Source organism: Cyrtonyx montezumae, unplaced genomic scaffold (genome assembly GCF_038088225.1).
Source record: "Cyrtonyx montezumae isolate F1298 unplaced genomic scaffold, pur_monq_1.0 scaffold_14, whole genome shotgun sequence".
Taxonomy (NCBI): Eukaryota; Metazoa; Chordata; class Aves; order Galliformes; family Odontophoridae; genus Cyrtonyx; species Cyrtonyx montezumae.
The window spans coordinates 2381703-2408818 of record NW_027071870.1 but is presented as its reverse complement, the minus strand read 5'-3'; the positions used below and the strand labels follow the sequence as shown (position 1 = coordinate 2408818).

The window sequence follows — 27116 nt, the reverse complement described above, 5'->3', positions numbered from 1 at the left end:
GTTTTCCTTTTACATGTTTGCCATTTAGACCCTTCGCCATGTTTGTGGTTGATAAAGATGCTATGCCACCTTTCTGTTTCTCAAAAGCATTTCTGAACTCCAAGCTGAATTTACTCTACTGCTTTAGAAACTGAGTTTGCAGCTTTCAGCTCTCAATTCTTATGATCAAAACTGTTTGAGAAGAGTTCATGACAATTCTGAGTGAAATACCTTAGATCTTTCCACCTAGCTTGCTGTATGCTTTATTTTTCAGCAACTAACTTCAACTCAGAAAAGCTGTTCTGGTGTATCTGATCCTCTTTTATTCATTAGATATATCACTGTACCCTGCCTAGTTAAATAAACATTATTTGATTGCTGTGGTTTTGGTTTTAATTACGTCCCAAGGACCTATCTAACAGGTTAGGGAGTCAGAGACTAATTGCTGAATTATCTTTGGACAAGGAAGTTTAATGAAATACTTTAAAAATGATTATTTCTACATATAACTTATGTTTTCTTATTAAGGTAGTGTTTTCTGTCATTCTTGTGAAAACAAAAGCAGTATGTGTTGCTGAGGTGCATGTTATGTTAACTTTTTAATACTTTTACCTGTTGTTTGCTGCATGGGTATTGTGAAGATTATTGGTATGTTTTCGTCCTCAAAAGGGAGGGAAAATTAGCATGAAACAAACAAGTAAAAAAAGCATTTCTATTCCAGCTATGTCCTTCAGACTAGGTTATATAAAAGCTTTAAAGGTCTCAACTTTTCAGATCAAGCTGATGGGGCTTGTAGTCCCTTTATATACTTAATTGAGGAATTAATACATAAAAGCTGCATAGAATCAAAATGCTCTGAGTCTAGGAGCAATCAGTTCTTTGATTGTGTCATTTAGTATATGTGGCCTCCTGCGACTTGTGGTGTTTTAGAGAACTGGCAACATAGAGAAAGTGCTCAAAGGAACTGATCGTGTCATTCAGAATGTGTAGAAAAGCAGTATAATACTAGAGTGCATGATGACTTTTGTTGGATAAAAGTTGATTATTTGGAAAAATTAGAATATGCTTTTGGCAGTGAATATCAGGGGATTTTAGAGTGCAGTTGACTTTTTTTCTGATGCATTTGTTAAAAGGTGCATCAACCAAAGATTTTCTGAGACAGAATGCATTTTGCCTTTACCACTTGTATCATTTTCACCAGCAAGCAAATCAAGAAAAAGCACCTGTTGAAATGCTTTGTCAATGGCTTCGTTCTGTCTTTGAGATCATATGGAATATCATGCTTATGTAGCTTTTAAATGTTTGCTTTACTATGAATCTTTCTCCTTAATCTTCCTCTCAAAGAATTTTAATCTGTAACTGATATTCAGAATGTTGATCTATTGCTTCTGTTGGCTGTGAGAAGGTCTACAAGCTGTGAGCACTCAGTACCTCTGAAATCAGAGTTGAAATCTGTTTGCATTTAACTGATAAATTTAAAGAGACACAGGAAAATGCAGTCATAATTCAACTGACTTCTCATCTTGTTGAGCAAGATTTTAATTGTAGCAGTGATTACACTTTGTTATTCAAACAGCGATATTCCTAGAATATTTTCCTGCCTAATTAGAAACCTGGTGTATAATTTACCAACTGCTATTCATTAAGCAAAACACTATATTTTATATTAGGATGAAGAGAGATAGGTATGAGCTCAATCAGCACTCACTGGTGACTTTCTTCTTATTTGGCAGAAAGGTTTTCTTTGTTAAAAGAATCTTTGCTTATTGCTGAATGGAGACTCTTCTGGTGTTCAGAAGTGTAATAGGAACAATGCAGAGACATAATGGCCTGATTATATTTCCTTAATACTTTTTCTATGTTAGTACTGAGATTAAGATGTGAAGCAAACTATAGCTTAGCTGGTTTGTAGCCACTTTTAATTTTTCCTTCCATGTCTGTAGATCATGTAGCTCATTCCACTTCCGTCTGTTATGTGTTGACTTCTGTTTACTTACTGAAAGAAATTTTCTATTTTATGATGGCTGACAAGCTCTTGTACTGGTGGAGTGTTTGTATGCCTTGTGCTGCTCTCTACTCTACACAGAGAAGAAAGGAACTGTGTTACTGTATGGTTGGTTCCTCTATACTTTATAATGGTCATACTTTGAAATGACAAAAAAACACCTTGTTTCCAAACTTTGGAGCTTGGTGTTCTTTGATAATTTCTTTAGAGGTGCCATAAGGTAAACGCTGCCAGTAGTCACAGTTTTTAGGTGATATGTCACTTGGAAGAATTTGTAAGTTCTGTCAAGTATCTCTTTTCAAGTGTGACTTTTAATATGCTTTTTGTAGACATAAATGGTTTTCTGATTTGTTCTTGCTGCCAATTAAAAATATTAATTTGTTATATTTCAGAACCCGTCTTGAAGAATTAAGAATGTTTTTGGAGAATGAGACCTGGGAGCTTTGCCCTGTTAAATCAAACTTTGAGATTTTGCAGCTTCATGTACGTTCTTTGAATAACACATTCAGAAGTGTTGATACTGCAATAGCTAAGAGTGAGAAAAGGCCAAGTGATTGCTGAAAAAACATAATTTTCATTTCAGGATTTTGGAAACTGGAATCCAAGACTTTTCAGGCAGTGACATTTCTGTTTTAGGCAGGTAGAGCATTGCATAACATGCTGGAGTTGTAAGCATAATATTAGTTTTTATTATCTGTCATGTTTTAATATGCCATTTATTTGACAATTTTCCATTTCAAAATTCATATTCTGAGAATATGATGCTGCAAAAGAGTGTCGAAAAATAGGTACACTCCTTAGTGCTCACTAGTTTGAACCTGTTTTGGGAAAAGTAGGTCAATACTGGCTGATATGAAGGCAAAGGGTTTTTTTTTTTTCCTATGGGAAAGTACCACTGAAAGCATGTAATGGGTGTTCACACCTGCTGTACTGGAGGGGTTTTGTGTAGTTTAGGATGTGATAGATTAATTTCACCTGTTTTGACAAACAAATGTGGACATCTATGATTGGAGGTATTACTAAAGTTATATAAATGTAGGATCTGCATAGATCTAGATATATATAGATACAAGATATAGCTGAGCAATACAGAGGAAAGGGTGATGATTAGAATCTTGTGCAATGTATTTGAAGATTATAAAAAATTTGAAAAGAACTTAAAAAAAAATTAAAAAAAATGCAGTATTAAATTGCTAGGTAATGTGTGTAAAACAAAAAAAAATTCGGGGGGGGGTAAAATTGTAGGGTTTTTTAATTTCCTAATTTTTGTAAAATAAAAATGATAGTTCATTTTCCAAAATCAGGTGAAAACCACTTTCAGAATGCAGAAGATGTATCACATTTCATAACCAGAAGCTGTTAAAATTAGAAATACAAGCAGTATAAGATTGCCAGTGTCAAAGTTAACTTAAGGCAGTATTAAATGTATATTATTATGCTTTTGTTTTTTATGAACCTGTAGTCATAATAATATTGAAAATGTCCCATTGGTGATTAAGACTGTACTTTCTTTCTCTTAATAGGAATTCAAGTTCATGCAGCAGTCACGTTCCCCGTCTGTGTCACCTAGTAAGCAGCCTGCTTCAGCAATTTCAACAACAGTGACTTTATTTGAGCAGTATTGTAATGGAGGAAACCCATTTGAAATTCAGGCTGACAGCAAAGATGATGAGACAGAAGATGTATTAGCATCAAATGGGGTATGGAGTGTTTCAGGGAAAAAAGTTCTCATTAAATGGCTTTTCATTTCATATGTCTGTGATGCAAAATATCTTGGTACAATGAATTAGTAAACTGCAGTACTATTTAAGTTCTTAAGGCACTTTACTACTATTAGAGGGGTTACTTAGGTTTTTTTGACAGTGCCAGAAAAGTGGGCAATTTGTGATCCTCTACTGTGAAATTAGAAGTAACTAATAGTGTATTTTTTTTCTATATTTCTGTCAACATCTAGTAGTTGTCAAATACAGTTTCAAAAGTACCATTCTCTTCTTAAGTGCTGAATTAACAATTTTTTGTTTCAAATTTTGCTTCTGTTTATTCCTTTGGTAAATATTATTTATTTAGTTATTTATTTATTATAAGGCTTAGTGAAGCTTAGTTTATTCAGCTTGCCATGCTAATGTCTGCCTGGTTTGCATCTTTGCCTTTTGTATTTTCCCTGTGGGATTGGAGCTGTGAAGCTCAGATTTGATGTGCATCTTCCATGCTATAACCTCTTTCCTGTTGTGTCACTTGCAGACAACATGCAGTTTATTGGCATGAAATACTGTTGCTTTATGCCTAAAGGAATGTTTTAGAGAGACAGTTACTTGGTGGTAATTGTTCTCCTGTCAAGAGGTAGAGCGGAATCTGCATCCTGCCTTTTCGTTTCAGTAAACTGAAAAACAGAGTTGTATGGTTATCATTGTTAGATTTAAATATAGATTCCAAGTGAGCACGTCAAGCAAAGATGTGCTCCAGAGAATGTAAAGAACCACAGAATTCCACAGTGCTGTATAGAAACCAGCTCCAAAATAAAGCTTTTGTGGAATCTCAACAGTCATTTGGTAGATATTTCTGAAAGAACCATAATGAAATTATTATTAATGATAATGCAGTGTTTTGAGGCTTGCAGAAATTAAAGCTACCGCTACTGTGGAGCTGTTTTTAAACTTCTGTATATTTGTGAGTAGTGGTGCTTCTTTAAAGATTTTTTTTTTTTCTGAAGGAAACAAAATACAAATTATTATAAGAAAATAATGATATTTTGAAGACAGCTTGTGAAAAGTTTCACCTTTCACCTTTACCTTCAAATCCATCATGAACTGCATTTGAATGCCAGTAAGAAAATACTCAAATAGTTCAGGATAGGCTATTTTAGGGGGGGTGGGAGGGCTTGTTGTTTTGTTTTTTTGGTCATTGCTTGCAGGTAGGTAGTTGGAAAAATGTGAAATTATTTTCAAAAAATGATAATGCTTTAGGTTCTGAGATTTGTTAGCTTCTCCAGAAAAACAACAAAGTAATTATTAGTCAGAAATTTCTAGAACCTCTGCTTTCATGCAATTCAGTGCTAGCAAATGAGTGTGAATGCTTTGTCCAGGCATTCCCCCTAATTCAGTGCATTGTCAGCAGGATTCTTGCAGTTCTAGAAAACTGGGATCGTCTTCATTTCTTAACTGTTGGGTTTAAGGGATTTTTTTCTTTCTTTGGACATGTATGAGAAATCTGAAAGGTTTGCAGTCAGGTTAGAAGAGACCTGCTCTGTTCTTTCCAGTTGCAACATTTTTTGATCCAGATTCTCTCCTCTATCTCCAGTAAAATTTAAATGATGTGAACTTCCCCTATTCTATAGCTTTTGGTTCTTTGATGGTGAAGTCACCTGAGGAAAAAATGAGGTAGCAAATACTATGAAGATGTTGAACTTTCTGTGTGGTTGGCTTTTGCCAGTCTCAAATGCCATACTGCTGCCAAGCCAACTGCTGTCACTGATACCCTCTTCTGTCTTCAGTTGCGTATTATTCTTCCCAGTGTCAGGGGCAGGCCTGGGGTAATCCAGTGCCACAGAGGAGTTGCACCCTTTCCTGCCAGAGCTGGCTGCCTCTGTGGCTCAGCGCAGCAGGCTGTGCTTGTGGTGAGTCAGGCTAGAGGGAGTCATCAGCCCAGGAATCAGCGTAGGCTGATGTGCCTACACAAAGCACAACAAAGTCTGTGCTGTGGTTTTCCTGCCTTGAATGACCCATGTCCCATTTGAGAACTATCGGGGACTTTCAAAGCTAGCTGCAGTGGCCTCTTTTTTCGAAGCTGTGTGCCAATTTAGTGTATTCTTTGCTTGTGAAACATTAATATATTTTAAATTGATAGAATCTGAATTTGTGTCTGGTGAAGAACTCTAATGAATTTTGGCTCTCCTTTAACATCAGAGGAACAGAATGTTCTGCGTGGAAAAAGTAGAATACTGATTATGTGATTTATTATTTATTTTACTTGTTTACTTAACTAGGTTACAGTAATTCATACAACAGTTTTATTAACCTGGGTGTGATGTTACTGGGAGAACTTTGGAATAGTTTATAGGGCTAACATATTTTTGAAGTAAAGTTTAAAATTCATCTTCGGTTTTCCTAATGTAATTTATAATTGGTTATGGAGAATGATTGCCTCTCATTTTTCTTCATTTCTTGTAAAAGTCTTTTGTGCTGAGTGTATCATTTATTTAAGATGTTTTAGGCAACTCAGCATACAAATAGGTTTATTCCTTAAGATAACTTGAGTTTCATGCATTGGGAAAGGTTAACTAACTGCTTTTAATATAGAGAAATGTTAAGTAAGGCTGAAGAGCTATACTGTGAGTGCAGATAATGGTGTGTAACGCTACTAAGAAGACACTTACATGGTTTAAATCACTGCATTTTTACCTCACAGTCATTGAATCACAGAAAGATGAAATCCTTACAAAAATCATTGTGAAGGAAGTGTTATTCACATTTAGGAAGACAGCTGAGGTGCAGAATATGTTAAATGATGTCCATAGCTATACAGGACATTTAACTTAGATGATACTAGAACCAAGGCTTCTGGTCGCCCTGCTCGTGTACTCATCTGGTGACTGTCCTCTACTTCTCTTTCATTTGCAGTTAAACTTGAAATTATTTCAGGTAGAGATTGCAGAGTTTTGTTTCCAAGTAAATCAGATATGCTTCTAGATATATAGAGAAATCGCAAGAGAAAGGGTGTAAGCAACTGATTTACTTATTAGTGATCTGTAGGATGGTAAGAATTGTCAGTGTCTCATTTGAGAATTTTTATATCTTTCTCTTATCTACTTATTTCAGTTCTGGGCAACTGAAGTGGCCTTAGGATCCAGTCAACGCTGGGTTTTTTTGTTTGTTGCTTTTTGTTTTTTTTTCATCTTGAGCTTCGGGGAGACATTTTATGTCTATTTTCTGTAGCTCCCTCACATATTTTTCTTGTGATACAGATAACTTAGTTTTATAACACTTCAGTTTCAGTTAATTTTATCACGGTCCTATGTGTTAGTTTGGACTGACAACCTAAACACTTGATTATTGCAGTGATTACAGCTAGTGGCCACAATAAATTAGCACTTTGACATGTTGCTGTAGACTGTATTTATTAAAAATATGCTCTAGAAGGTCACTAATTTGTGATTGTGAGTTACTTATCTGCATTTTAAATCATGCAGTATTTTTACATTTGAAATAAATTTTCCAACCTATTAATAAGTTTAGATTGAGGAGACCTGGTATTAAATATTTTCCATGTTAAAAAAATTGTTTTTCAAAAATGTTCTTATTCATTTAAGACAGCGAAATTATATAAATTGTTAACTATCACTGCATTTTAATTGAATTAGAACACATTATTTATTAATGCATAATAAGTGATTGTCATTCTCCAGGTTAATGTTTCAGCCAATTTTGTTAAAATATGACTTTGTCAAGCTTGAAGTCAGTGTCTTTAATTATAACTTTAATTTGTTTTCAGTGTTCGTGGGGCAGAAATTTAGCATATGAATACTACTGATCAGTCTATTTCTCATGCTGTATGTTTTTTCTGTCCCAACTGTTTTTGTTTTGGATTTGTCCTGCGGGCTTTCCACTCTTTTAATATACTACTTTCACTGTGCTATGCTTTAAAAACATTCATACCTTGGGGCTGGGGCAAAATTGCCAGCCCTAACTGAAAATATTTTCTAGTGTATTTTAGATGATTGAAGGGCTGACATTACCTTACTGTATCTTCAGCAGTTTCCCTTTCTGGAAAATACTATTTCTTCAAGATCCTAGAGCCTGTCTGTCTTTGTCATATGGGTCATTCTTTACTCTCTGGACAAAATGACTTCAGAACAGTGTCCATATTAAGAAAAAGTTGAAAGTAGAAGTACTGACTGTCTTCAACTGAAAATGCATTTGTGAAGCCTAGTGCGTAGGCTTAGTGCCTTGTATGGAGTTCAGGAAAATGGATTACATCCATAGAAAATCAAGTGTTTCTTTTCCTTTAATGTTTCGAGGATTAAGAAATTAACCTTGTGAATAAGACTTCACCTCATTATTTATGAAGTCTTTAAAGCACCCAGATTGCAGAGCAATCAAGAATGCTTGAAAAAAAGATTGACATTTAAATATTACTCTGACTGAAATAAGATTGCAAATGTCAGGTGTTTTTACCAAAAATAATCCCAGCTGTATAATACATTTTAATATGTATGTGTGGTTTTGTAACTATAAAGCATATTTATTGTATATATTAATTTCTAAATAATATGTCTATATAACTATAATGAAGCAATAACAGCAATATGCATTATATGGAAACCCTATACTATGTTCTATATGCTGCCGCTTGCATTGCTCATTTTTTCCACACGTCAGTTGTTAGGTTTTATTCTTACACTGAACCAAAGTTTCTTGTAAGCTTTGAAATGCAGTGGAATGACTGAACAGAAGAAAACAATTTCAAAAAATTTAGTAAGTCTGAGGTTTTGGAGGCAATAGTTATGTCTGTAACTACTTCAGCTTCTTATTTTTTAGATATTGCAATTTAATGTTGATCTTCAGCGAGGGGGTCAAACTTTACAATAGGCTTCCTGGTGAGGTGGTTAGTGCTCCAGGCTTGTCAGTGTTCAAGAGGAATTTGGATAATGCCCCTCAATAACATGCTGTAATTTTGGTTAGCCCTAATGTGCTCGGGCAGTTGGACTTAACGATCTTTGAAGGTCCCTTCCAGCAGAACTAATTTTGTTCCTTTTCCCTTTCCTTTTCCCTTCCCTAGCAGGTATACATGGGTAATTTAGCTATATATTCATGTATTTCATAAGATTATTCTGGTCTATGTTGTGGGATCCATGTAAAATGATGAGTGTAGTGCATGAAGCTCAAAACTACCGCTGAACAAGTTCTATAAGAAAGGAAGGAAAAACCCTTTAAATCTATCCCGTTGACTTGTTCCAGTGATATGGCTGTTATATCACTGCAGTGTTACTTAGTATAATATTATACTGCATTATGGGGTGGTGTTGTTTGTTTGATTGGCTTGTTCATTTTGTGTACAAGCTAAGGCTTATCAAGTGGGGTTGAAGAAGCCTATTCCTTGCTTGCTCTGCAGTTTTTGCTGGCTTGGTGTACACTGTGAAGTTTATGTGTAGAAAAAAAGATACTCCTACATACAAACTTTGTGTTCTTGCTGTTGGTGTAGGTAGAACAGCCTACAGATGAAGGAAGTACATACAGGGGAAAAAAAACCTGAGGAAAAATAACATCCTTACTGTAGAGTAGCCATGATAAATACTTGTATTTATGTTTTAGCATTTGCTTATTTTCTTGAAGTGACTGTGTTTAGGTAACATTGCATTGGTCTCTAACAAGTTCAGTGACTGAATGACTACCTAGTAGAAATGTCTTTTGGAACGCACTAATATAAATTTCGCAAACCACTGCAAAAAGCTTTAAACAAATATGTATAGTATAAACAAGTATTTTTATGAAACAATAGAAGCAATAGTTTAGTCCTCACATTAATGTTTTTTTTTTCTTTTTAAGAATGTAAAGCAATATTTGATCAAGTAGTGTTATTGTTTTTGAAACTGTACCTCCAGGTACAGTTTTGTACAATTTGCCTGCTATGTTTTTAATGAATATTTTCGGCAGCCTGTCAAAGAGTGAAGTTCTTCGTATATGTGTCTTTGTATATTTATATAAATATATATAAATATATAAATAATGGCAGTCAGCCTGTGTTTGTTTACAGTATGAATCTGATGAACAAGAAAAAAGTGCCTATCAAGAATATGACAGTGACAGCGATGTTCCTGAAGAGTTGAAAAGAGACTATGTAGATGAGCAGACGGGAGATGCCCCTATGAAGAGGTCAGTACACTCAGTCTTATTTACATGTGTTCAATCTCAGTACCGTAGTTCATTTTTAGTTCATATCTACAACAATGAATGATAATCAAATAATCTTTATTATACCTGCACAGTAAGAAAGGCTCAACATTTAGATCTCCAGGGTGGGGAGGAACTTTAAACTGTCCATTGTTATTGCAAAAAGAAATTTTTGGAGGGAAGATTCTGAAGGAAGATAAAGGCTGTCTGACGTGAGTTGTGGAAAACTGATTAGCAAGCATTAGACATTCTCCTACAACTGTTGTTACGTGTATGTGTAATTTTTGTTGTATCGAAGGGAATTTTTTTGCAAACAAATGACTTGAGACTTGTGCTTCTGCTTTCACAAAATAGTAATCTTTTAGAAATTTCATACAAACCAAAAAAGCCACCAAAAGAAAGGCTCTGTTCTGAGTGGATGTCCATTCAGGCTCACCTTATTTGTATGGTAACGGCTTCAGGAGAACTAGAAGGTCACCACTTGGGTCAAAAGAGAGGAATGTTTTTTTATTATAAAATCATTATGGAATAAAATATTATCATGGTTTCACCAGACATCACAAACTACTTCATTGCAATGAAACTCTAGAGGTATTCATAAAGATTAATTTGTAGGAAAAAAAATGCAGTCAGTGACCATAGCTTTGTACTGTGAAATTGTAATATCATGAACTTCTGGAAGAATATTATTCTGAGGTGTTTTTTTCTTTTTTCTTTTTTTCCCCCTCTTAGTGTTTCTAGAGAAACTCTGAGGAGCAGAAAGAAATCGGATTATAACCTTAATAAAGCAAATGCACCTATCCTGACGAACACTACACTCAATGTAGTAAGGCTTGTTGGTATGTAGAACAATTATTGGAATGTATGTTTTTTATTGTAATACAAACCTGTGGATTCTAGCAAATATATTCAGTGAATTTTAAAACACTTTAAAACCCCAAATTGGACACTGTTTCCACTTTCTGAATGTGCAGTAGTTTGGATGAGGTCCCAGTGGATTGTGTCACTTGTGTATTGCAGTTTCCTGCTCTTAAGTGGCATTAACTCCCTTTGGATTTCTTTGCAGCTTCCTTGTACTGACAATTCAGTCATTCTGTAATATGCTTATGCAGCCAGCAGGTACTTTACCAGTTTTTTCCAAGGGATGAGCCTCTAGTTTATTGCAGAAAGATACGTGTTTTTAATTAATTGATCCTCAAATACATGGCTTTACATTTTGTACTGCTGAATTTCATCAGATTCTTATTACAGCAGTCAAAATCCTCTGGTTCCTCCTGTACGTTATGCCAATCCCTTCCTGTTTTGATGGTACCTCCTTATTTTTTTCCATTATCATATTCTTTATTTTTGTGCCAGAGTCATTCATGAGGATTTGAAAGAAGAGTTGTTGGAAACTCCACTAGTAGCTTTTCCAGATACTTCACTTTTCATCACACTGTGTTCTGCCTTCTCTTTTAGTAAACAGTTGACTAAATCCCTTTTGGGTGAAATGTACTGTGTTCTTTGTCTAGAAAATCAAATAACATTTGTATCAAGAATGTTTTTTTAAATCTGATAAAGTTTACATCTGGTAGGTCCATGAGTTGTTTTATGAATTCTTCCCCCATATAAAACATGAAGGTAAGCATGATGTTGCTCGCCTGATTTAGCTGAGCATTTTATTCCTGTTTGTAAGAGATTTAGCTTTGATTCAGTCCCCTGGATTCTCCTCTGACAGGCAGGGATGCCATGGAACATGCCTGTCTTTTAATGGTGGCCTTTGCTAATGCCATTGAAGATTTCAGTTCATCTCATGCTGTCTCTGGATTTTGGCTAGGAAAATGTCTTGGTACATAACACTGTTCAGTTTCAAAGGGTATAACCTATGGATATCTAGGGTATCTTTCATTATAGAGTTGATAGCTCCAGAAGATGATGACTGCCCTGAATATCTTTCCTTGTGTGTCGTAGTATAGATATCTTAGCACTTGTCTTCTGGAGCTGCTTCCCTTCAGCACAGGAGATCTGAGCAACCGATGTGGGCTAAGGGGCTTTAAAAAAAAAAAAAAAAAAAGAAGTTTGACAAATTTAATTGCATGTGCAATACCAGTGATGTACAACGCCTTAAAAATTTTGTAGACCTAGCGAAGTGCACTACAGATATGTCCTATGCATCAGAAAGCCTGTGCTTTCTTAAAGTTTTGGCTTTAAAATAAATCTGTAGTATCAGAGATACTTGTTTTGGTGGCAGTAAATGCAAGTAGCTTTTGTCCCTGCTACATATTGTCAATGATGTGCCTGCCTCACATATATTTGCATCAGTTTGGCTTTTAGTTAAAAACAAATCATAAAGAAAAGCAGGTTAAAATAGGAAGTCTGGAGTGAGATTAAGATGGGATTTTAAATTGCCCACACAAGTAGAAAAAATTGTTGCCTGACTTTTTAGGGAGAGATTTTATGCAAGTAGTAGTACTTGCTGAAAGAGTATGACACTGCTCATAATAATTTTCAGCTATTTCTGGGGTCTGTGTGCATTGTAAGGAAGCTAGATGAATAATGAATCATACAGACCTTCAAAATGATAAAACTACATTGGGCTTTTTGTGTTTTCCTTCAAAGTGGTATTTTAGCCTCTAATGTATGTCATAGCAAGCTGCATGCTTGGAATTCAGACTCAGTAGAAATTATCTTATAACAACCATACATATACTAAAACTCATATAAATATATGGAGGTTATTTACTTATTTTATATACTTTTATTTACTTATTTTTGTTTTGATGATCAGATTTGTGTAGATTAGTCTGTTAGAAAAAACTGCTGGTTTGAAGGACAAAAGACTTGCTGGTAACACTGAACATTTCCAGAAAATCCCCAAACAGACAACAAACTAACATGCAACAACAATAAAAAGCCCTGGCAAATGTTCAGCAGTTTTGGCCATAATGAGTTGTTTATAGAAAGCATATCTACTTTGATTTACATAAGCTCAAAGTGGTATTTGCAGATATTTCTGGAAATTTCTAGTGTGGTGTGTTATTGGGCTGTTAGTGCTGTTTGGAAGTGTTCTTGTACAGGTTTTTCACCCAAAATATGAACTTCACTGCATCTAGGTAACAATGTATAGAAGTTAAAATTTGTCATCCTCTCAGAGAAACTAGGAGGAAATGTTCTTGGAACACTTTTGTGTAAAGATGCTGAGTGATGTAGTAATAGAGAAATGTTCTTGGCCACAGAAGATTTTTGCAGGGACAGTGCTTGGGTAGTGTATAGCCCGTTGGAAAAGTGTAGACACTGCCCAAGAGACTACCTTGAATATTTATGCCAGCCACATAGATATTTGGAAAGCTAACTGTCCAGAATGTGACACATCACCCATTCTTGTGTGTAGGTTGCAGACAAGTTTGAAAACTGTGTTTAGCACAGAGTAAGTGGAAAAAATCAGCCTATGTCAATAAAGAAAGAATACTCAGACACACATGAAGATGGCAGCTGCTTTGATAGGGTATCATCCTTTCTGAACATCCATAAATTTCCACATAGAACTGTGCTGGAATTAACTGCATTTGTTCTCTTTTGAAAACAAATGGAACATCTTAAGTCTGCTTTTCAGTTTGTTCATAATGCTGTAGGTCAAAACATTGATAATTAAGCATGGAGTTAACTGTTGGGTTATCCTGCTAAATTATTAGATATTTCAACCCTTGTCAAATTTCCAAAAATAGTGAAATACATTCTTGAGTGTGTTGGCAAACTGGGGCATAGTTGTGTAATATTTAGGCAGGTTGTTTAGGCTAGACAGAAATGTGGAAAGCAGCTAAATCAGGTTTTGCATTATTCTTGCCTTAGTTCTGTATCATCCTGCCATAACTGTGTCATATATTGCTCAAATCAGTGTGGTCTTTTATGATCACAATAGTTTAAGAAACCAAGTTACTTTCCCTGATACTAACAGCTAAATTTGGTACTTGATTTCTCTATGTATAACATTTTCTGTACTGGTTTGTAGTGATACTTTGCTGTTCACAAGTGTTAACTTTAAAAATGTTGCTGACTACAGGAGAAGTGAAGTATTTTGGCACCCTCATGCAGTATTTTATCAACCTGTCACATCAAAACATGTCTGAAATGATAATTTGTTAACTGATTTGCTATATCCAACATGCAAGATGAACTGCTTTTATATCTGTCCAAAAGTTGCTGTGATAACCCCAAGCTTATTATATACATTAAAATATTTTTATTATATATATATATATATATAATATCTATATTAAAAATATGTTTATATTTTTTAGAGGCCAATGGAGCAAGTAGTATGTCATTTCTGAAGTAGCTAGCAGAAAGTCTAGGGTCTCTGAAAAATCTGAATTTTTCATAATGTACACTTCTCTGATAACCCTATGGAAAAATACCCATGCCCCATGTGAGAAAAGAAAATAACTATAGACTCTGTGAATTAAACCTGTAGGAAAAATTGCTTTGTTTTTTTGCTCTGAGTCCAAATCATATGATCAGTTTGACCCAACTGAACTATAAATTAAGGTCCTGATATTTTAACTATTTTTTTTCCAAAGTCAAATGCACAACAGCAGAGAGCAGGATAGAAGAGAAGGAATTATTCTTTTCCCTGGGTATCCCTTTTTTAGGACTTCCAGTAATATATGCTGAAGTAGAAAATCTAGTGAAAATAAGTAAATAAATAGTGGTTTATTTTTTCTTCAAGTCCTGCTTGGATTTGTCTTACAAAATTTCCATTCCTTTTGATTTGCTTTTGCCAGCAATTGTGTTCTGTCAGCTTACCCCTTTAGAAACATTTCCAATGTACAGCTGAAAGCAATTTGATTTTCTTGCCCTATCTTTTTCTGTCCTGATCTGATTCCACCTCACTACAGAAGTTGTCAATGCTCCCTTGTACAAAACAGTCCAGAGTTGGAGAGGTTGATTTTATGCTTGTTTATTTGCCTTTGTTTCTTTTTTTTTGAGTGTGGGGTTGTGTGGTTTTTTTTTTTTTGTTTTTGTTTTTTTTTTTGGATGAGAGGAATCCTCTTAGGAGTTGTGCAATCTGGAGCTTACATTTTCTTCATCTTCACTGGTGGTAGAGCAGTCATTTAGCAGTTTCTTGAAGTGCCTGAAGTGGAAATCTCTCTCCTTGATTGGAAAAAAAGGTTTTTAAGTGGTCCTTTATAGTGTTCTGTTTCCTTCACTTTTTACAAAAGATAAAAAGAAAGGTGAACAGGAAATGATAATATGGAGGTTTGAAACATGTTATTCCTGAAGTCACAATCTTGGGTACATCATTTTTATACTGTACTTTCCTATTACTTGTGAGATATCTGAATGTGCATAAAATCTTGAGTGGCTCTGTGAATCCTTTGCTATGGAGCACTAACAGGGATTATTAATTTTTGGCTAAATTAATCTGAATGTTGTGGAGGAGCCAGAAGGTCTTGTGTTCTGAACTTGATACCAAAAGAATTGTTCAAGATGTTTTGACATAGCCTGACATCCGCAGTTGGAGAAGTCTTGTGCAATTTATAGTGTCTTAGTCATAATATTGTTATTTATTTTTAAACCTACTTCTCTCTAAAACATTGCTGAATTGCTCTTAATCAATATTCAGGGCTAAATAATAAGGTTTGTAATGGCATTTTTTGAGTCTATGAAGCTCACCACTGTCCTTGTTGCACTTGTGCTGAGGAATCTAATCTTCGGTCTTCATTTTCAAGGGAAATATATGCAGATGATGAACATTCTCAAGCCAATTGCGTTTGATGTCATCCACTTCATGTCCCAGCTGTTTGACTACTATCTGTATGCAGTCTATACATTTTTTGGCCGAAATGACACGGTAGGTTTAAAAGTTATTTATTTTGGAGTATCAGACTTCATGCAGAATGAGAATACTGACGAGCTCTCTTTACTTAAAACAGTGCCAAATGTATGATTCCCCAGAAAATTACTGTGATCAGAACAGATCTGAATGCAGAATTAAGTAAAGGCTGATTAGATCAGCAGTGAGGAGAGTAAGTATAGGGAGCGTCATTGTCACTGGGAAATGATACCAATTGCGTTTGAATAGGTACTCAGTATTCAAGTATATTGAATGGAGAGGAAATACAAGTACCTGGAAGTAGTGGCAGAAAGTGGGGAATAAAGGAGCAGTCTGTAGTGGCTTGGAGCCCAGAGAGGATTAGGTGACTTGGTTTTTCTGTATTTAGTTCTCAGATGTAGTCATGAACAGCTGAAAAGGAGAAAGGTGCCGTGAAGGTTGAGTAGTAACTCACATTTAAGAAGTTTGAAATAGAGTTTTCCAGATCTGTTATTGCTCTGTCAAGCTAATTGGATTAATAAAAATATTTTTGGACTTGGAGTGATCTTGTAGTTGAAATACATGCTTGTTGGCATTGTTGGTACGTAACAGGGATCAACTTTCAACGGGATTGTCTTAAAGCATTTAAAAGCTGCATGTATAAACAATTTTATCCTCTTTTGGCCCTGAGATTATTTCACAGCAATAATGAAATGGGGTTCCAAATTCATAATCATCTTCTGGCCACAGTGGATTTTCAGGCTGTCAACATATGTTTCTAAATGGTTTTGAGCTGTTTGGCAGGACAAATACATTTGCAATTTGTTTGTGTTTAGAAGATGAGTCATTCTTTGTTGGTGATGCTTTTTTTTCTTTTTTTTCTTTCTTTCTGTTAAACTAATTGATTTCCATTGACTTAATCAGCTGCTCTGCTATTCATGCTATTCAGACTGTGTTACATTTGTTGTTTTTTCTTTTTTTTTTTTTTGCACCTCCTGTTTTGTGTTTTCAAAGCCCATGCTGATTTCTACTTCTAACAGAGAACAGCACAGTGCTAGGCAGGTAAAAGATATAGCAGATGAGTGGTAAAGTTGTGTTACTTTCCTAGTGTGCCTAATTTTTGTTTTGTCAGATGGTATTTTATGGGAAACATAACTCTTACCAAAGGTCTGTGAATGAAATAAACCCTCTTGTAATGCTCCTTGAATATTCTTGTTTCTCCTTGTGTTATAGACATCTAAAAATAGAGATGGTTAATGGTATGTGATTTAAACCTAGACCCCTTTCAGCGTTCCTGTTGTAATTTTATAAATAAAGTATCAAATGGGATTCTTAAAAATATGCTGGTATTATAACCTCCTTAAGCAATTAGCACACTGTGCCATGTATGAGTTAGTACAGGAGTGATTGAGTATGTAGTTAATTGCCCATTCCGTGAAAATCAAGGATTGTGTTGACTACTCTATGGTCATGATGCTATGTCATCATTCTTTCCAGAACTCTTTAAAACAATTTACAACAGTTATCCTATGTAGACAGTACTTGGCATTCTTCACAGCCAAAGCTTGTACACTACTGTAATCAGAATTGCTCTTTAAAACTTTTTAATTTCTGGGGTACACGTTAAGGCTTCTTTTATCTCCAATGTTGGAAAAACCTAATACGAAATTAAAAGAATAAACTTTTATTTAAATATCTATTCATTAGAGTCATGATATACACAAACGTATCACAGAATAGTCTTCCTTAGCAGAATAAATTTTAAAGTGAGTTTTAATTTTTTGTACAAGACATTATGCTACTATATTAATCTAATGACTGTATTTGCAGAAAACACTTGAACTTTTTTTTGTAAGATAAGTCACGTAGAATGTGATGAGTATAAATTCTCTAATGCTAAATTTACTAAGTCATTAGTTTGTTAAATTTAATATCTACTCTTTTGCAAATATACATAGCAAAAACTTGAATTAAAAAACTTTAACCTTGCAGCAAAACAATTATACTGATGAGTGGCGCATTCCATTTGAAGTTGTGAGGTTTTGGCCTTGGGGATATAGTTCCATACAACAATTATTTTTTTGGTTTTGGTTTTGTTTTATTTTCCTTATAAATATAAATGCATTGCTTTGGGCTGTGCCTGATGAATCTGGAGCTCTTGAGTTGTAATGTTTCATGGAAATTTGAATGTATTCTTTCATTCCTTATTATTCTTATATGTTTCAAGTGTGAAATGTCCTTTTTTTCTTTAAAGAAATGTGTTATTAAGAAATATTTTATTACAATAATATTAATCCAAAAATTTTAAATTTTATTTTTGCAGTCAAAAGTTGCTAATTGAAGGGCAAGAAGAGAAAGCATTACTGGTAGATTGTGGTGCATATTTTAATGGTGAAGAAGAGAATTGCTTAAAATGAAATTTAATGCCCGAAACTTGCACTTTTTGTTTTCCTGGTCATTCTTGCCTTGATAGGGAAAATAGCCACTCTTGAATTTGCAGTCATTGTGGTCACAACTTGAAAAATTATTATACAATGTTAAGGATGGAATAAATGATGATTTGGGAAATTAAGAGTGTATTTCTTAAAGAGCAAGGAAAAAAAAAACAACAGATTTTCTTTTTCACCTATTTACCTGCAAAATTGAAGGCAGCTCAAAACTGATATTTCTACAGAAAAATGTGAATAAAAGACACACCAACAAAACCCCATATTTTTATCTGGAACATTTTATCAAACAGGGACATTAGGATCTATGTCTCCTAGATCAAATTCTAAATCTCATCATTGGGTACTTCTGTGGGAAGTCAGCTGCAAGGTAAATTTTCATTGAGTATATGTGAAGATTAAGATGGGGGGGCATCTTAAATGAGAAAGTTTAGGTGTAGTAAATATGGATCTAAATTATTCTTTTTTGTATGTAAAATAAGGGATGGGACTTCCTTCCCTGATTTCAACACATTGAACGGTAGTCTAATAGACATCATTGCTCTAAATATTGTTAAGTAGATTGCTTTTTTGGTTTGAATCACATACCAGAACCGTGTTCAGTTACCTCCAGTTTCTTAAACATGTGTTCTTCCCTTGTCCCATTTCCACTGCCTTTGGTTTGTTAGTTTGTTTTTGTTTCTTTGTAACTGGAGGTAGAAGATAAGTAGCTATATTAATTACACATCAGATCAGTCCCTCAGCTGAGATAATTTATTGCATCTAGCAGGAAATGAATGTTAATTTATCCCAGCTGAACACCTTCCCCATAATGCTACTGAGCCATGAACATGAAGATGGCATACTTATTAGGTAAATCTTTATAGACATTAAGTAGCAACAACTGTTTTAGAGATCGTTGTATATAATCATACAATTGCAAGTTATATATTCATTAAGGGATTACAAGAAACTTTATAGTCAAAACTGTTTGGCCTGGTAGTGGTATTCATGAAAGTCTCACTGGGGGCAGTGTAATGTGCCTTTTGGGGCTAGTCTCCCAGATGGGGTGGGTCCTGTGCCTATATGCAGTGCTGCAATAATAAAGGATGCTGAATGTTGGTTGACAGAAATGGTAAGCTGTCATCTTCATGAAATGTGCTCAGATCATCCTTCACATCAGTGCTGTGCTGAATGCAATGTCCTCTTCATTTTGTAGAGTTACAGTTATGTGTTAAAACTTTAGTGTGAATAAATTGTATCCGGTGCTTACAAAATGAAGTTTTGTTGCATTACCATAAACCTTAAATCCAGGATTTTTTGTTTTCCAGACTTAAATAGAGTATTTTTCTTCCAGTTTGAGTCGACAGGATTGGGCCTCAGTAGTAGTAGATTACGCACCACACTGAACAGAATCCAGGAGAGCCTCATTGATCTAGTAAGTATCTGGATTTTGTTAATAGTGAAACAGGGTACTGTGTCAGAAATTCAGGAATTGCATTTCACCACAGCTTATTTTTTTTTTCTCTCTCCTCATATTCATTGTCTGTAAAGACAAAGACTATTTCTTGGTATATAATAATGTAGGTATCATTACCATTTGAAATTATTTGTTAATGTACAACAGAATTAGTTTATTTTTTATTTTTTAGTAGATGTAACAACACAATTGTGTATTTAAATCTTAAAATATTTTATGGATTAGGTAATGTAAGAACAATGATATTCCAACATTGACCTTATTAAATTAGAATTTATGTTAAAAATGCACCCAACAACAGCACAACAGACTACTCATTTTTTTCAGTGAAGGAACAGCAGAACAACAAGCCATTGATAAACACAATCCCTGTATAAAATCATTAGCATATTGAGCCTTTGTTATGTCACTTCTGAATATTATCTGTCATACTATATAGATTATATCTCAGTCATTTCATGAGTTACTTTAGGAAAGTGAAGAGTAAATACGGTGCTCATGTCGTACTGGTAATAGATTACTATTCTTTCACATTGCATTACCAAGTCTGGTCTGGAGTCTTCAGGTAGATTTTGTTTATTCAACTGAGGAGCAGGATTTATAAAGAAATTTTCTTGAGAATTGTGCAAAAGTGGAAGTGTGCTCTTTTTTTCAACCTAGATATAAAACACTTGAAACACTCTGAAAAAAAAATCTTGAGTATCATAAATGGAATGCATTGTAATTAATACCACAGATACTAGAGGAAAGATTCATTTTTGAAGGCAGTAGTGAGATGCAAATACTGTACTTTGACTTTCACAGGGATTTGACACTTCACAGAATTGTACTAAGGCGCCTTTTTGAATTCCTTTAAACATTTGGAACAGTCAAATTCTAAACCGTTCTGTCAGAGAAGCATTTTAAAGTAGTTTGAGTCATTTCTTATGACGTCAGTAGAGGGAGCATAACATAACTAATAACTCTGGGTCTCTATAATGCAGGAAAAGACTAAAGTCATTTTCATATTAATCTCAAAGGCAATGTATTCAGAAAAGAAAAAAAAATAAATTAGGAAGATCTTGCAGACAAAACAGTTAAAGATTTGTCATTACTGGGAAAAATGTCAAATTTTGGAGTGAATATTTTAAACTTATTCTGTAGTCATTGTTCTTGAGAGTACTTTACATTGTTTTGGTTTCTTTTTATCAATCAATATAAATTAAAAAAAATCATTTATAGGAGTAAATTGAGAGAAATAACTGAATTTCTTTTTTTCATTTTCTGATTGTCATTTAACAGTGCTGTTACAGATAATGCTACTGTCCATTGAGGTTAATAGTTGTGTCTGTTAACTTTAAGCCATTCAATGAGACATACTAATCTTACAAATTCATGAATCTTATGAACATATACTGTTTTTATGCTGTCAGAGGAAATTTACTTTTTAATTCATGAGGAAGATAAAAGATTTCTGGGTATTTCTGGTTATTATTATCATCATTAAGAATTTTTGAAAGTCAAGGTTAACCTTCACTGCATCATAAAAATGGGTATTTCTCATCTTAAAATGCTTTCTGAAGATATTCTTCAAGGTTATATTGTGAAGTTCAGTCTCGTAGCTTGTCAGGGGTTCATTTTATATTGTTATTTATTTATTTTTGCATTGTCTTTTGTTCATGGTAACTTTTTAGGGCTCTCATTTCTGCTACATTTTGTTTCCTGATAGCAGCAACTTTTGGTATTTTATTCAAATAAAAGGATATTTTCAACAAGTTTTTATTCTCGTTCTTTGCCTAAGGCTTTGTCAGATCTTCATAAAGATCAAACGAGATCTTAGTAATCTCTCAGTACCAGTGAAGGTAGAACTCTACTGTCTATGTCCAGACTATTCAGAAGTTAGACCTTTCTGCAGTAAATTTAAGCCTCAGTACAGATTTCTTCTGTGCAACAACTTCAGAGATAATAATACAGACTCTCCAGAAATAGCAGTACATGGGTAGTTTCATTCATGTTAGCAGGATGTATTAAAAAGAGCGGTACACACTGTTAAGGTGCAGCTTTCTTTTGTCCAAATGCATTGAAACAAGTGCGTTTCTGAACAGCTTCTGTCTCCCCAGTGCCAATTCCCCAGGTGGGATGCATGGGGAGATCTACACACATTCCATCCTTGTGTTTATCATTTCTACCAGGACTGTGTTTTTGCAATAGTAATGATGCTTACTAATCATATCAATTCATAGCGACCAGTAAGCACCCAAGTAGGTATTTGGCATTGATCAGATAGTGATCTGCAGTGATTTGTGATTTGGAAGGGAAACTTCTGCTTCTGATGCCTTGCTTTATCTGTCTCTAAGCAACTTCTTTATTGCTTAGTCACGGTATTGCCATTACCTAAACACTGTTTAAGAATGTCCTCTTCATGAAAATAGCTGCCTTAGATGATACTGCTGCTTTCAAAAATGAGGTATTTGGAGTAGATAAACAGAATATTCATAAATATTTCATTGCAAACAGGTTTGCTTGTTTAAAACTGAGATTTAGAATGAAGTTTGCTAGTTACTGTGACTTACAAGAATAGTAAAGTAAATCACCATGGTAAAGTATATAAGCATTGCAATGCAATAAATAAAAAGGGAGATGGAAAAACTTACTGGTATAGAGAAGTATTGTTTAATGTATTTTAGATTCTTTGTTTTTGGGCTCTTTTCCATTAAGTATGTATTTCCTAGTAATGACAGCAAGTTAGAGACTGATGGTGTGGAGATGAAAAATTTAGATTTTCAGCTGCACGAATATGATAAAGAATATTGCAAGGAACATTTTTTTTCTCCACACTTGACTTTCCAACCCATCTGGCAAAGATGTTTCGTGTTTTTTTTTCCTTTAAATAGATTTGTACAACATATGTAATGACAGTGTTTAAGGTGTTGTGTGAAGTGCTTGTCAGGAGAAGATTCTGTGGATACAAAAGAAAGTTCTGACATGACAGACACTTGGAAAATATGATAGGACATTGCAGCTGCTTTGCTTCCTTGAATTATTCATTCAGAGCTCTTCATACAATTTTTTTTTATCTGCTTGTTTGATGGAATTACCCACCTTGACTGGAATGATCTATCGAAAATGAAGGTTTTCTGGCTTATTTGTTTGAATAAATCTTCTGGTGCTTGGTGGTTGCACCCCTCTCCTCGGGCAGTCACTGAACCATCTCACGTCAGTCACTTTAGCCTTTTGGCTGGACACCAAAACCTTGGGCTGATTTCTAGTCCCAGAGGAATGCAGAGTCACAGGTGAACACTTGGGAACCAACAGCAGCTCTTAATCAAATCGTCTTTGGATTAAAAAAAAATAAAGTTGCAATAAAAAAAGTGTGTGATCAAATCAGCTTGACTTATTTTTTTTATTAGATTCATAGATACATTAGGTTGGAAAGGACCTACGAGATCATCTAGTTCAACTGTCCTCCTATCACCATCCCTACCCACTGAACTACTAAGTCAAATCCCTTAGCACCTCATCTAAACGCTTCTTGAACAGCGCTAGGGATGGTGCCTCAACCACCTCCCTAGGCAGGCCATTCCAGTGCCCGACCACTCTTTCAGAAAAAAAATGTTTCCTCAGGTCTAATCTAAATCTTCCCCGGCACAACTTGTGGCCATTCCCTCTCGTCCTGTCATTCATTAGTTATGAGGGAGAAGAGGCCAACCCCCTCCTCACCACAACTCCCCTTTAGGAAGTGGTAGAATTAGATGGAGGTTGAGATTCCCAAGGATGTGGCAGTGGGTGTGCTTTCTTGAGGAGGCTCACCTGCTGTGTAATTTTGTTGAGCATTTCATCATTCATTTTCTCAACACACAGTGATTCCTGACACAGGTCTTTTTGCATTAAGCTAAACGAAGCAGTAAGTAAGCTTGCTGATTTCTGGTAGGATTTTTTTTAATGCAAAAAGTCTGCAATTCATTTTGGAACACTAAGAAATAAATGATATGCAAAGATCCTGCAAGTTTCTACTCAGAGTTTTTTGAAGTCTGTTACTGAAATCAGTGAGGCTGACTCAGTGGAGGTGTGGGACATGTTTGTTTTGTGACAAGAATGGTGAAGGAGCTATACTGCAGGACTAGGTTAATGCTGCCAGTGGAACTGGAAACTTCATCCACATCACGAGTCAGTGCTGGAGAACTCAACTCTGGAGCCAATGCAAAGTGCTTGCATTGTAAGGTTGCTTGCGTGGAGCTTCATAATACTGTGGAAGTACTGCTTGCTTGCAGAGGATTATGAATGAACAGAAAATTAATAGAATAGATTCCTGAGAGAATATGTTTTATTTTTAATGTTTTTTTCTTTCAAGGTATGTTTACAGTGGCAGGCTACGCTTTTTTCATTTGATTTAGTTCCCTAACGTATGAGTCAAGATTACCAGCTTTGTAAACTTTGTGCCTCTCAGCAAGAAAATACCAGTCGTTTAACATAAAAAGTAGTAGGAGTATTAAAAAGCATCATTTTTAAACCTTACCATATTAAGACGTATTCAAATAGCACTGAATGCAAAGTGCTTTTACAATTGGCTCTACCAGTCATTTTAAGCATCAAGTTTCAATAAGTATTAAAGTGTGTAAGATTAGCAAGGTGTGTGTACATGTGTGTGTGGAAACTGATGTGTTGCTTTCAGTACATCTGCTCTAATCAGAAATCTTTTTGTATTAAGTGATTACTTTGAGATGAGCTGTTTTTGAACAGCTTTTGCATGCAGTAAGGGCTTATGTTTGATAAATGTTCATTTGGTTGTATTCTATGCTCCTAACGTTACTGAAACTATCAATTACAATTCTGTAAACACAGAGGTAGTGGAGTAATCCTATAAGGTAAATTGTGTTTTAGGTAAATGTTTGAGGTTACTCTGCATTTTCTTTGCTATCTGTGCATATACAGCTTAAGTCCAGTGTTTGTGTGTCAGAGATGCATGATGTACCTGTAGACTTTTGACTATCAGAACGTTTTCTAACATTCTAATTTTTGCCATGCCTTTCAGATTCCACTTATTACTTATTACAGAGTTAAGGATTTATTCTGTAAGGTTTAAATGTATTGCCATTTGCTCATTGCAGAATCAAAACTAAAATTGTTCCTATTGTGTGTATATTAATGCAGAAAATTATTCTAAAGTTAAAGTTCTATACTAGAAATATGAGGTGAAGAGAAGCTCTGTTTTGAGAGATTATTAGTTACTAATGTGACCTGTTGAGTTTTGTGATCCAAGAACAAATGTATCTTTTTTTCTTTTTAGTTAACTATAACCATTCATCTTCAGAATGTCCACTACAGTGGCAGATAATCAGATATTTTTGTCATGCTTACATAGTATTTAATGTTCTGTTGGGTAACTGAAAAATGATTATGAGCTTAGGATGAGACCAGGCCCCTTAAAAATGTCCTTCTTGCGACTTGCGTGTCTAACTCTTAACTTAGTTAATCAGTTTAGGTAGCTGTTGCTCCTAATTTATGTTATTAGCTTGTAGTCTCTTCTTCAGATGTAAGGCTTTCCCACTGGGTTTTCCACAGAGCTTTTTGAGTGGGTTCTGTTGAACTACTGAAATGAAAATATTCTCTTGTTATAGAAGACATTTCTTAAGGGAACAAGTTGTAAGAGAAGCTTGCTCCTTACACAGATAGATTTGTATTATTTGTTGAAGACCTTCTGCTTGGGAGTAAACAATTACAAGTAAGGTGTCCAGCCATGAATCTAACAGCATCATGCTTACACATATCTGATACCTGCTATTTACTAATGCACGTCCATCCTAAAAAGCAGTGTCAGATTCAATGATAGTCATCGCATAATGGTACCTGCTGAAGCACAAGGTGTAGCTCTTATTATCATTAGCAAGCATTAAACTAGGTAATGTACTCATAACCTTACTTTAACATCTCTGCATTCTGATATTTTCAGGCCATTTTAGCAAAGCAACTTATATAAATAATTGCTAGTTGTATGTGCCAATCATGTAGCATTAGAAAACTGAATTCTTTTCCTATTAAAATATGACAGTTAAACTAGAAAAAGTGGAATAGATAAGATCAACTCTAAGGTGTCTACAAGGAATGTGGGTTTACTCATACGGCTGTACTTGGCACAGTTGATTTGATTATTGCTCAGATAAATTTGGTATTTTGGATGGAATCTACAAATTGTGTGATCACTGTGGTCATTTCCTGTTTGACAAGGAAGCAGAAATATGTCTTGTTTGCATCAGTTCCATGCGTACCTTGTAATGATTTTATTAAATCTATATTTTGCCCAGTTTGCTTACAGGAATGTTAAGTGGGCTGCAGTATGACTGAGGTGCGTTTCAATTCTGTTTTATCACCAAGACTACTCCTCTGATGCCGAGAAAAGCTAAGCTAGTTTCTTCTATTTGGTACTGCTCTCTGCATGCTTGATGCATACTACAGTATGTTCTCAGTGTAACTTGACCTTTCTTGAAATGTAACTTAATTTGGCTGCTGTTTAATTTCCTGGCTTCTATTCTCATCATCATCACCTTCCTCTCTTGATTTTGATATATCTGAAAGTTTTACTGGAGCTTCCTGTTCTCTATGTGTAGTCAAAGCTAATCTCAGAGCAGTGTGTGCTTTGAATAGGTTCAACTGTAATAAGTCCAGTCTATTGCAAAACAACTGATTTCTTTGAACAGTCTGTGGGACTTTTTTCATATTCCAGCCTGACTGTAAACCCCTATTGCTGCTTTCAGTCATGTCATCGTTGCTTTTTGCTAGTAGCACACTTCTGCATCTATTTTAGAACAAGGAGAATGAAATACTCATAGTGTGTCTGGCCAGTATATCTGAAGCAGAGTTTGACTCCGTGGTTGAACACAGACACATCTGTCTTGTATTCATTTTGTGTCTTCAGATGCTTTCTCTGTTAAATAACATAAGATGTTTATGGGATCAGGCAGATAGAGGGAAAAAATTGCTTAATATTTATTTCAATACTGAAGTGATGGGTGACTTTGAATTGAGAAATACCAAATTGGCTCTCTGTAGTATTTGATGTTAATATATTTTGTAGTCAGTATGCAAAAAATACAAAAGCAGTGATAATGCAATTGACAGACACGTACTGTCAAAATGATTTTGGTTTTCTTGTCGAAACTGCAAAATAATAATAGTTTTATTAAATATATTCATATATATAATCATATATTGATGACTATATTCAAAATGCTACTGGGCAATCTTCCAGAGTGCATTCAGTTCTTTACCACTGCTATTCTTCCTCTAACCCTGTCACTCAGGGTCTCTCCTAAGATTAGAGAATTGATTGGTGGGCTGTGGTTTTTGTTGTTGTTGTTTTTTATAATATGTAAACACTTCAGAGTTTTTCTTTGTTTTGTTTTTGAGGATGATATGAAAGTAAAAGTTAAAAGAGAAGACAGATAAAGAGTGGATTTTGATAGTTAATTAATTGTGGCTTTGGCTCAGTTAATATTAAAAAAATAACTATTATGGCTTGATCATTAAATAGAATTACCAGTTTTCACTGTGGATGTGCTAGGCAGGTGTCTTC

At 34.8% G+C, this 27116-nt stretch overlaps 1 protein-coding gene across 2 annotated transcripts in view; it reads left to right on the top strand.

Moving 5' to 3' along the window:
• The window catches only part of VPS50 (VPS50 subunit of EARP/GARPII complex), a 62924-nt gene that overhangs the window by 25302 nt on the left and 10506 nt on the right, over positions 1–27116 (top strand). The window contains exons 17-22 of one of the 2 annotated variants that reach the window (XM_065731259.1): positions 2377–2467; positions 3508–3684; positions 9734–9852; positions 10603–10709; positions 15579–15700; positions 19445–19525. In XM_065731259.1, coding sequence (XP_065587331.1) covers positions 2377–2467; positions 3508–3684; positions 9734–9852; positions 10603–10709; positions 15579–15700; positions 19445–19525 — 697 coding nt within the window. The remainder of the gene's footprint in view (positions 1–2376; positions 2468–3507; positions 3685–9733; positions 9853–10602; positions 10710–15578; positions 15701–19444; positions 19526–27116) is intronic. The other variant, XM_065731260.1, reaches the window with a different exon arrangement.